The sequence below is a fragment of the Sitodiplosis mosellana genome, unplaced genomic scaffold (genome assembly GCF_009176505.1).
Source record: "Sitodiplosis mosellana isolate CC-2019 unplaced genomic scaffold, AAFC_SMos_1.0 Smas_scaffold_68, whole genome shotgun sequence".
Classification (NCBI taxonomy): domain Eukaryota; kingdom Metazoa; phylum Arthropoda; class Insecta; order Diptera; family Cecidomyiidae; genus Sitodiplosis; species Sitodiplosis mosellana.
Genome location: NW_022595310.1, coordinates 1 through 11,147, shown reverse-complemented (window position 1 = coordinate 11,147; position 11,147 = coordinate 1). Strand labels below are relative to the sequence as shown.

Sequence of the window (11,147 nt, the reverse complement as noted above, 5' to 3'; positions counted from 1 at the left end):
AGTAAAAAAATGTAATTCTTATTACTTTATCACCTACTTATTACTTTAATAAGATGACCTATTACTTATTACTCATCTTATTACTTGTATGTTACCTTGTTTAGGTTATATGAATGTATAATGTCCAGAAAATGGTTCACCACATCATCAGCGCATTTAGCAACCAGCTCGAATATTTTTAATCGCATTTTACTCTTGATGAACGCTTTTCACGAAGAATAAAAGTTTCCCGAATAAGTTATCAGTTTTCGCATCAGTATATGCCGGATGATCTTCGAAACGAACTACTTACCGTGAAACACGAAAGTCAAACATAGCAAATATTCTGCATCTAAAATTTTCATTTGCAATCCTTGTGAGTTAACAATGCGAAGTTAATTTCCTTATCTATGTTTCTGCGCAACATCAGCTACTGAGTATTTATTTAGAAAGAATCCATCAGTGTTTACAACGAGAAATTCCGTTGTTCGAAGCAATCATCGTCGATTTTAACACATTTATAAAATGCATAAAGAAATGCAACAACGATTCGGTCAACATTTTGATTCAAAAATTTGATAGCCTTTGAATTTTCTTTATAGAATTCGAAAACAATCACATAGAAATGAAATGCAACATCAGAGACAATATAATTGATTTGCAATATTACACGCAATGATGATATTACACGCAACTTAAGTCGTCAGATGTTCAATGCTAGAGAGATCAACTCGAACTGACTTCATACATATTATGTGTCATAATTTTGATTTATTTCAAGTGTTTTAGCGAGCAACACAACAACTGTATGTTATATATAACATAATAGCAAATATGTGCGACGTACATTGTACGTAGTGGGCCACTTAGAGAATACATACACAGCTAATTTAGCGATGATTTTGAACAATCGTTGAGTTAGCTGTAATGCAATTGAAAATTAAACCAAATAAAGCATGATAGATACATTCCTTTATATAACTTTGTATATTTTGTCTGAATTCGTTTGTAAAACACTTTTATTCCAAAGAATGAAAATTCAATTTTAAACATGAACATGTTTAACCTTTGGACTGAGTCGTGTTTTTTGTGTACTTTGATTATGTAAAAACAATATTCTCTATGTTTTTTTGTATGTTTTGTAGTCGTTTTATTTGGCGACCCTCAGCATCAAAATTCTCGGGAGCCAACCATTTTTGAAATGCTTCCTTTATTTTTGGCCAATCACTATCGATGATTGAAAACCATGCTGAGTCTCGATTACGACCTTTGACGACGATCACTTTACGAAATATCCCTTCAAAAGTGAAACCCAACCGTTCGGCAGCTCTACGCGACTGAGCATGGAAAGTGTCACACTTCCACTCATATCGACGATAACCAAGTCCATCGAATACATAGGCCATGAGAAGATATTGTGCTTCAGTGGAAGCAATGGATTGTTTCAATAATGGAGAGAAGACAACGCGACCCACTTCAACTGATCCATTTACACGATCGGCTCGCAACAGTGAAATCATTCCCACAGCTTTGCCGGAAGCATGAATGATGGCAAAAGAAAATCTTCCGGGTTCTTTCACTGTTTTTTCGACGTAGTTGCGAAGCTCTTCGATATTTTTGAACGCTTCAATTGCGAGGTAAGTAAAGTCTCGCCCATCGTTGGATTGGCTGTAGGACGCATATAGATCGTTGGTATGTTTGGCCTCAAGTGGTTCCAATCGACACGTGCGACCAATTAGCGTCACTTTTTGTGGTTCAGCACGAATCGTCCAGCCAGGCACAGCATCACCGATGGTTTGACCATATTCATTGGTGCGCGGCATTATTCTTGAGACTGAAGTTCCTCTAAAACGAATTAAATGTTTTTTCTTTGCATTGAACCCAAATAATCACTTTTTGTAATATTATTTCTAACTATCACTACTAGCAATGTGACTTACATTTTAAATCAACGTGATGAATATAGGGAAGACCCGAGCAAACTGATATCATTCATGAGTCTTCATCGACAATCTGCTCCACAAATTGTGAATGATCAATTTAAATGCGGTAACAACTACACATTGTCATGCATAAGTGAAGCGCTACGTGTGAAGCGCGTGGCCGATGTGCTTGAGATACGTAACAATGTTTTATATGAAATTAATTGGCTGCATACACTTAATGCACGTAAAGAATTGATAAGAGTTGTGGTAAACCAACACTCATTGGACAATAAATTGAACATTTTCAAGCGGAATTCAAATCTCCATGTGAGCAAATTAGGGTACTCCAATAGAATCACCATTTCACCAACATCCTATCGGACTACCTATTCCAACGTATTAAATAATCCCATGACATTTCATCTAAAATTTGTGTTTTTTTTGCTTCGATTCGTATCCATGAAGCGAATGGAGAAAAATGAGAGATAAAATTGAATTTGAAACCATTTATTCATCATGTGCTTGAATAAAAGAAAAAACCATAAGTAAGGTTCACTGATACTAATTTAATAACACCATGATAACAGTGAAACACCTCTTGAATGTGATTACTGAAAATTTATTCCGATTAGAACACAATACATTGTATAAGTTTTTTATTTGTTCCTATCTTTAAGAGAAATGAATAGACATTTTTGCCCTTGATTTTTATTCAAGATTATAAAATCTGTCAACATTCTTCTGCATCTCTTCAATTTCCGCGAAATTCCACGAAAGTTTTTATTTGTTTCCCTTGGTTGTCAAAGTTTTCGGGCTTCAACCATGCCTGAAAGGCAGCTTTAATGGTCGGCCATTCTGTGTCGATGATTGAGAACCAGGCCGTATCACGGTTACGCTCCTTATAAACGACAGCATTCCGAAAAATGCCTTCGAATCTAAACCCAAGTCGAGCTGCAGCTTTTCGTGATGGTGCATTCAAACTATCGCATTTCCATTCGTAACGACGATAACCAAGTTCATCAAAAGCATATGCCATCAAAAGGTAATGCGTTTCAGTTGATTGAACAGTTTGCTTAAGTAGCGGTGAAAATGTTATCCAACCCACTTCGATCGAACCGTTTGCTGGATCAATCCGCAGGTATGACAATATTCCAACTGCCTTATCCGTTGTTAGATCAATGACAGCATAATATTTTGGATCCGAACCTTTTGCAATACGTTCGATATACTTCCGAAACGGTTCCAATTCAATGAATCGTTCTTCAAACATATAAGTCCAATCCCGTCCATCGGGAGCCAACAGGTATGCCTCGAAGAGATCATTGGAATGTTTGATTGGATCAAGCGGTTCCAAACGACACGTTCGTCCATTCAATGTAACATCTACTGGCCATGGTCGAGCTGTCCAACCTGGCACAGCTTCGCCAATTGCTTGACCGTATTCATTCGTTCTTGGCATATTTATCGATATAAAAGCTACGCTGGAAAAAAAACAAGAAGTATTAGTAAAATTATTGGATTATCTATTCATTCAGAGAGGAAGTCATCTGAAAATAATTTCATGAGGCACGAAATCATTATAAAATACAATCAAACATGCTTGTTGATCCAATACTAAGAAAAGAATTAGAAAAAAATATACAACAACAAAATGTGAACAAAATAAAACAACCTTGACAATTCCTTTTTTCTCCGTTTATTAGAACACTGACGGGATACAACTTCAATTTACTTGGCTACACACAATAAAAATTATGCTTTAAATAACAAAAAATTATTCGGTGAAACCGGGAATTGAATTAACTACATGTAAAGAACATTAATGTCACAGTTGAAATCAATTTCACACTAGCAAATTCTGTAACAAAAGATTTCCTTTTCAAGTTATTTATGTATAGCTTGTGCCAAGCGCTGTTTGTTGCTTGTTGTTCGAACGACCAAAGCCAACTGTGTGTGCATTGTGCAAGCAAACTGTTTCATTGATAACTTTCGACTCATTCACGAGCTGCCGAATACAAATGATTACCACATACAAACATTTGAACCCGTGAGCATAAAAACAACGTATTGACTCTTCGCCGATGAATACGAAACGCAAAAAAATCGCCGAACAAAGTGAAACACCAATCTGTTATTGGATCAATATGAAACATGAAATCGTTGGCCACTACTTTATTTACGTTGCGCTTTGTTTCGAAGCGCGGCAAGTGTTTCATTTTGTTCCAGTAACAGAACGTTGTATCACTTTGTTCGGCGACGCGCTCAATGTACTGTTTTGAAAAAATATGCATGATTTGATACAGTTTTGTGCGAGTGCAACATAAATTCTGTTCGCTTGAAAGTGAATCGTGAAATATCGGCTGACTATAGAAATTGTGTTTCACTTTAATTGAAACAAAAATGTTTGATACAATTTTGAGTCCATTGGTATGATGATTCATTTTAATGGTGGTTTTGGTCGTGATTTGTCTATGAAGTGAAAATTAACTGATAAGGAGCGCGAATTTCGATGTGCCGATAACACCAATAGAGCAGAAAAAAATACTATATGAAAATCGAAAAAAATTTAAACTTTTTTTTTCGACTGTTGCCTATTTCGGATCGTCTACATGGGAAGTTTGTATGAAATCCTCGGAACGCGGGTTCACGCCGCTGTGAATACATTGGTTTATATAGTGAAATCTATACATGGCCAAAACACGGACGCAAAACACCCATTCTATTTCGCTCACACTTACGTGCAATTTTTACCCGTATAACAAAGTAGTCTGCTTTACTGTTAAAAAGATGTGCGCAGTAAAGAAACAAGAACGTACATGTTTCAGCAACGTTAAAGTGCACGTAAGTGTGAGCGAAATAGAATGGGTGTTGTGTTAAAATGAATCATCATACCAATGGACTCAAAACTGTATCAAATCATGCATATTTTTTCAAAACAGTACATTGAGCGCGTCGCCGAACAAAGTGATACAACGTTCTGTTACTGGAACAAAATGAAACACTTGCCGCGCTTCGAAACAAAGCGCAACGTGAATAAAATAGTAGCCAACGATTTCATGCTTCATATTGATCCAATAACAGATTGGTGTTTCACTTTGTTCGGCGATTTTTTTGCGTTTCGTATTCATCGGCGAAGAGTCAATACGTTGTTTTTATGCTCACGGGTTCATTTCTCTGTGTGTAACATTGTTGTGAATGTTGTTCACACTTGGATAATGCCACTCATGCAATATTCAAGTGCAATTAATGATGGAATTAATAATTGTCTGAACACATGACCATTCAGATGCGCTGTATTATTTTATTGAACAAAAATGGAATAGAGGAAGAGATTATGGCAGAGGTGCGCGTAGTTATTATTTGTTGACGTCACTATCTGTCAAAGGGAGTTAGAAGCGAAGAAAGGCGGAAACCATGAATATCTCAGGCATGTAGCGGCACTACTCGTTAAAGATCTGACAATCATTATCTCAATAATGCGAATTTTACACATTTCTTCGTTACTTTTTGCGCGGTTTCAATTCCAAATGCAATCCATTCTCTGGAATCAACATTATGATTTGTTTTTTCAATTTAATCGGAATTTCTGTTTTTTCATTCGGTTCAAATGAGAAGTTTAACAGCAAATAGTATAAAATGGCTTTTACTTCCATGAGAGCGAATCGTGAGCCTGAAAATTAAAGATTCGAAAAAAAATTTAGTTCAATTGAACGAAAATAAAATTGGTTTTATGCAATCACCGATGCAATTCCTTGGTCCGATTCCGAATGGTATGTAAGTGCCGGATATAATACGGTCTTTATTCTCATCGGAAAAGCGTTCGGGGTCGAACTTTTCTGAGTTGGGGAAATATTGCGGGTCATGCTGAATACCTGCACAGAAATAATTTGATTGTCTCTGAATACTTTTCAATTTTGGAGCCACAATAACTTTTCGTTACCATATATTGGGAATAGAACTGCAGTTCCTTTTTCTACTTCCAATTTCGTCTTGTTACCATCGTCATAGATATAGTCTTTATTGCAAACGCGATCTACCTGCGTTGATGGTGGCCATTTGCGAAGCGATTCGCAAATCACTTGGTCCAAATACTTCATTTTCTGGAGTGCATCGTATGTAATACGTTTCCCGCCGAGTTCTTGATCCGTTCCGATAATTTCTTCATAGAGTTTTTGTTGAATGTCTGGATTGGCGGCGAGCTCATAGGAGGTAAAACTCAGAAGAGTTGACGAGCTCTCGAAGCCAGCGACAAAGAAAACAAAGCATTGGGCAACGATTTCATCATCGCTCCACGCACGATTTACTGCCACCTTGTCAACTTCAGACTCTTCAACTGTTGCAAATCCCTCATTCTCCTTTACCTTCTCGTCTGTTTGATTCTTCAGTGTTCCTTCACGGATTTGCATCATAATGTTTATCATATCTGGTCGATGGATATTATTTTTCTTGCGCATGTCCATCGTGTCCAAAATTGTATTCCTGAATTCCCTTGAAACACGCGCATCGGCATAAGAAATATCGAGAGCACGAGCCACAGTTGGCATTATACTTACAAGCATATACCTTGCAGCTTGCTTTAACCCAGTGAAGTTCATCAATTCTCGACCACCAATGTAGAACTAAAAAATAATTTTTTTTAAAGAAATTAAAAAATAATTATAATTAAAATTGAAAAAAGTATACCTCATTTTCTGGATTTTCGAACGAGTTTATTTTCAGGCCAAAGGCACAAGTTGCAATCACATCATTCGTATAGCGAGTAAAGAAGTCTTTCATTTCAAGATTGACCCTATCGCCATTTTTCACCTTATTCAAAAAGTGTTTCACCACATCGTCAGCGCACTCAGCGACCAACTCGAACATTTGTCGCATTTTGCTCCCGGTGAATGCTGGGCTTAAGTTGGCTCGCATATTTCTCCACTTTTCATTCTGCATGAAAAACAACGTATTACTCCACAATCGGTCGGCTTTCTCATCGAACAGTGCACGGTGATTTTCGAAATGATCTGAATTTTTTATCGCGATTTGTTTTATTATCTCTGGATCACGAATAATGAACATCGGCTCACGAAAATCAAAGAAACCGTTAAAGCTATAATCAACGTTTTTTTTCTTATTATTCTCCATTTTAATATAATATCAGTTGCAATTCTGAACTGGCTTCAAAATCAACTTACGGTTCATCAGGAAATGCTTGGTATACTTTTGTGGCAAATTCAGTTGCTGTGACTTTCCCTTCGATATTGCCGAGTAAGAACTTTGCTCTTACATGTTTGATATTTCGACGTTTGAAAAAATCATTGTTAACTGTCGCCCACTTATAAAATAGATACAAAATCAAAACTGCAAACAGTAGCAATTCAACCAACATTGTGATCTAAAATATATGATGAAAAAAAATACTCTTAGACTAACTTAGCAAATTATTGTTCCACTGCAATCGCACCTAATTCTGATCCAATACAATGCAATTCACTTCGACTCACTGTTTGGCGTATACCTTGTTTGCGCGCTAAAACAATCTGACATCATTCTCGTTGTTCAATGAATATATATATGTACTAAAGTCGCAATTCCTTGGTGTAACATACATTTGAACAGCTGACAAACACAAGTTTCAATATTTACACGAGATTACTATACTTGAGCTAGGTCCGCGCTTGAATATTCCAAGGTCGCAACCACAACAACAATACGAGCAATATCATGATTATTTTTTATTAAGATCATGCATAAGTGTGATAGTCATTTAAGTAGTAGGCATATCAAACGTTTGGTAGAATGATAGTCGAACCACCTGTGCCAAGTAAGACTTTATTATATTATTCAATTCGATTTCGATAACACTATACTTCAAATGCGTTCGAGTGCAGACACTTCCTTATTATCAATTTAAAAAAAATTGAGAAAAAGGGAAAAATATCACCTTTTTCTGTCGATACAATACAATGTTTCGACTAAAAAACGTTCTAATGAAACAATCAACAAGTAACACTCCGAAATGAATGTTTAAATGCGATTTCTTTATTGAATTCGTCTAAATATATAAACATTTCAAATGCACTAGAGTAATATGACATATTAAATATGTGTTGATTTGTTGATCTTGCTCAATGGGCAATATTCAAATGGTTTCAATCACATATCAACTAATAAACGTAATTTGCATATTCCTGCTCAGTGCTCAAGTCGGTGATGAATTACTTATGGCGTGGTTTCAATTCCAAGTGCATTCCATTCTTTGGCAACAAACTGAATGGTGATCGTATCAATTCAATTGGGATCGTTGTTTTTGCATTTGGCTCAAATGAAAAGTTCAACAATAAATAGTACAAAATCGCTTTGATTTCCATGAGAGCGAATCGTGAGCCTGAAAATTAAAGATTCGAAAAAAAAAATTAGTTCAATTGAACGAAAATAAAATTGGTTTTATGCAATCACCGATGCAATTCCTTGGTCCGATTCCGAATGGTATGTAAGTGCCGGATATAATACGGTCTTTATTCTCATCGGAAAAACGTTCGGGATCAAACTTTTCTGGATGTGGGAAATATTGCGGGTCATGCTGAATACCTGCACAGATCAATAATTTGATTGAACGCTTTTCAATTTAGAAGCCACAACAATTGTTCGTTACCATAGATTGGGATAAGGAATGGAGTTCCTTTTTCAACTTTGAATTGCAATTTATTGCCACCATCATAAACATAGTCCTTCACGCAGATTCTGTCGACTTGGATTGCTGGTGGCCATTTTCTCAAGACTTCACAAATCACCTGGTCCAAGTACTTCATCTTCTGAATCGCGTCGTATGTAATACGTTTCCCACCGAGTTGTTGATCGGTTTCGACGATTTCTTCATAGAGTTTCTGTTGAATGTCTGGACTGGCGGCGAGCTCATAAGAAGCAAACATCAACATAGTTGATGACGTATCAAAACCCGCCACAAAGAACAAAAAACATTGTGCAACGATTTCATCATCGCTCCACGCACGATTTACTGCCACCTTGCCAACTTCGGACTCTTCAACCGTCGCGAAACCTTCTTTCTCTTTTACCTTCTCATGGGCCTGCAGCTTTAGCGTACCCTCACGAATTTGCATCATAATGTTTATCATATCTGGACGATGGATGTTATTCTTCTTGCGAATGTCCATCGTGTCCAAAATCGTGTCTCTGAATGATTTTGCAATCGGCGGGTCGGTAAAGCTAATGTTCAAAGCGCGTGCCACAGCTGGTAATTTGTTTATGATTACAATTCTGAAGAGCTGTTTAAGTCCCGTGAAGTTCATTATGATCTTGCCATTCAAAAAAAATTCGTTCGTCGGATCTTCGAACGAGTTGATTTTAAGTCCAAAGGCACAAGATGCAATCACATCATTCGTGTAGCGAGTAAAGAAATCTTTCATTTCGATGTTTATTTTCTCGCCCTTTTGAACCTTGTTCAAAAAGTGTTTCACCACATCATCGGTGCACTCGGTAACCAACTCAAACATTTGTCGCATTTTGCTCCCGGTGAATGCCGGACTTAGTGTCGCTCTCATTTGACGCCATTTTTCGCCTTTCATAAAAAATAGACTATTGCCAAATAGTTTGTCTGTTTTTTCATCGGTGAACGTACGATGATCCTAAAGATAAAATTCTTGTTATTAATTCAAATTGACTTAAAGTTGATAGAGCAATAATTTTTTTAAGTGATCAAAATCTTCTAACCTCAAAACTGTCGAAATCTTTGACCCCGATTTTTTTAATTGCCTCCGGATCACGAAGTATGTACTGTGGAACACGGAAGTCAAACATACCGTAAATCCTGTAAAAGTTTTATTACATGAAATTATTCCTTTATATTACCAATATTTGTCTGTATAAAATATTGGTTTGTTTCAATAAATACTGAAATATAGCTTACGATTCATCAGGAAAGGCTTGGTACAGCTTCTGAGAAAATGCCGCTGCTGTGTATTTATTGAAGAATAATCCGCCAGTGTTTCCAACCAAAAATCTTGGTTTCAAATATTTGATATTTCGACGCTCAAAGAAATCATTGTTGATTGTTGCCCACTTGTAAAACGCATACGAGATCAAAGAAATCGCCGCAAAAAGCAGTATCTCGCCTATCATATCGACCTGAAAGGAAGTGATAATATGAATTTAATACTTTTCAGTAAACGCGAGCTCCTATCAAACCACTCTGCACCCGTTCACAGAATGTGTACAATCACTCTGTGTCCACAGGTACTTTATCTGATTTTATATAGGAACAATATCACAAGTCACTGTTTGTCCAACGTGCTCTATTCATTTACGACTGAACCAACTAAAATTGCACACCACGTATGAATGTACAATCCAATGAGAATGAATGAGAATTTAAGAACAACAAAATTGAATAAAATTCACGCTTCTGCGCAGATGCTAAGCTTTATTTTTCAAAATAACATATCGTGTGTTCAAACATAGTACATGACCTTGTCAAATAATGATGATTCTCTCCTAAATTTGCAATTTTCATCACCAAAAATTACTCAGAACAATCGCAAATCATTCCAAAGTATAACAATGGTTGAAAAATGTCGCGAAAAATGATCGGATTTATTCGAAATTACACTTAATTTTGGGTACACGCACACGATTTTGAAAAAAAAAATCCGATTCGTTCTGTGGCTTCCAACAGTATTTTGAAACAATTTAACGAATTACAAGCAAAATTTATATGTCTGATTCATTGAATAGAGATAATGAAATAGCTAACTTTTGATGTATATGATAACAATGATTCTTTCACTTACGGTTTTAGAACATTCAGTGATATCAGCTCGACGACTGGGAGTAAACTGAAGCTACACTCATCAAATGTTCACCGTTTTGAAGCCATTCCGACTATTTATGTATTTTAAATCTCAACGGCGTCATCATGATGTCTAGGCTGAACAGTTTTGATAATGGTAAACACTTGGGTACGGACACTTGATTAATGAGAAATACACACATAAGTATCTCGAAACCTTTGTTATCATCATCATTGAAAAAATGCTGTGTAACGAACGTAATACAAATAACAATTAATCGATTTATAACGCATTATATGTTTATTTACCGTGATATTTTGATTGATATGATTGAAAGCTTGGCGATAGCGTTCTCTAGTGAAAACATGCTGTTTTAATTGAAAATATTTGCAATGGTGTGAGCTTTTCTAAAATTCACACATAATCAAAGTAATCGAAGTGACACATGTTGTCG

At 36.3% G+C, this 11,147-nt stretch overlaps 3 protein-coding genes across 3 annotated transcripts; all 3 read right to left on the bottom strand.

The window, feature by feature from the left end:
- Positions 1 to 978: 978 nt before the first annotated feature.
- LOC129570684 (uncharacterized) lies at positions 979 to 1,982 on the bottom strand. The gene is made up of 2 exons (XM_055450381.1): positions 1,920 to 1,982; positions 979 to 1,824 (listed from the first exon to the last, which is right to left on the bottom strand). Exon 2 carries the CDS (start codon positions 1,800 to 1,802, stop codon positions 1,080 to 1,082), a length of 723 nt encoding a protein of 240 aa, XP_055306356.1. The 5' UTR covers positions 1,803 to 1,824; positions 1,920 to 1,982; the 3' UTR covers positions 979 to 1,079.
- Positions 1,983 to 2,507: 525 nt separating this feature from the next.
- Positions 2,508 to 10,838, bottom strand: LOC129570685 (uncharacterized). Its single transcript, XM_055450383.1, has 12 exons — positions 10,694 to 10,838; positions 9,814 to 10,031; positions 9,618 to 9,714; positions 8,542 to 9,532; positions 8,346 to 8,477; positions 8,108 to 8,274; positions 7,082 to 7,281; positions 6,588 to 6,996; positions 5,845 to 6,523; positions 5,645 to 5,776; positions 3,577 to 5,574; positions 2,508 to 3,380 (listed from the first exon to the last, which is right to left on the bottom strand). Exons 2-11 carry the CDS (start codon positions 10,023 to 10,025, stop codon positions 5,405 to 5,407), a joined length of 3,189 nt encoding a protein of 1,062 aa, XP_055306358.1. The 5' UTR covers positions 10,026 to 10,031; positions 10,694 to 10,838; the 3' UTR covers positions 2,508 to 3,380; positions 3,577 to 5,404.
- On the bottom strand, positions 2,656 to 3,363 carry LOC129570686 (uncharacterized). The gene has a single exon (XM_055450384.1). It carries the CDS (start codon positions 3,361 to 3,363, stop codon positions 2,656 to 2,658), a length of 708 nt encoding a protein of 235 aa, XP_055306359.1.
- Positions 10,839 to 11,147: the final 309 nt, after the last annotated feature.

What these genes read in the sequence shown, in the direction of transcription:
- LOC129570684 (XM_055450381.1), bottom strand. Translation starts at nt 1,802, where the DNA reads ATGCCGCGCACCAATGAATATGGTCAAACCATCGGTGATGCTGTGCCT.
- LOC129570686 (XM_055450384.1), bottom strand. Translation starts at nt 3,363, where the DNA reads ATGCCAAGAACGAATGAATACGGTCAAGCAATTGGCGAAGCTGTGCCA.
- LOC129570685 (XM_055450383.1), bottom strand. Translation starts at nt 10,025, where the DNA reads ATGATAGGCGAGATACTGCTTTTTGCGGCGATTTCTTTGATCTCGTAT. An exon ending in ATTCCTTATCCCAATCTATG is followed by an intron (nt 8,478 to 8,541) that starts GTAACGAACAAT and finishes TGATCTGTGCAG; the next exon opens with GTATTCAGCATGACCCGCAA. An exon ending in TCGAAAATCCAGAAAATGAG is followed by an intron (nt 6,524 to 6,587) that starts GTATACTTTTTT and finishes ATTATTTTTTAG; the next exon opens with TTCTACATTGGTGGTCGAGA.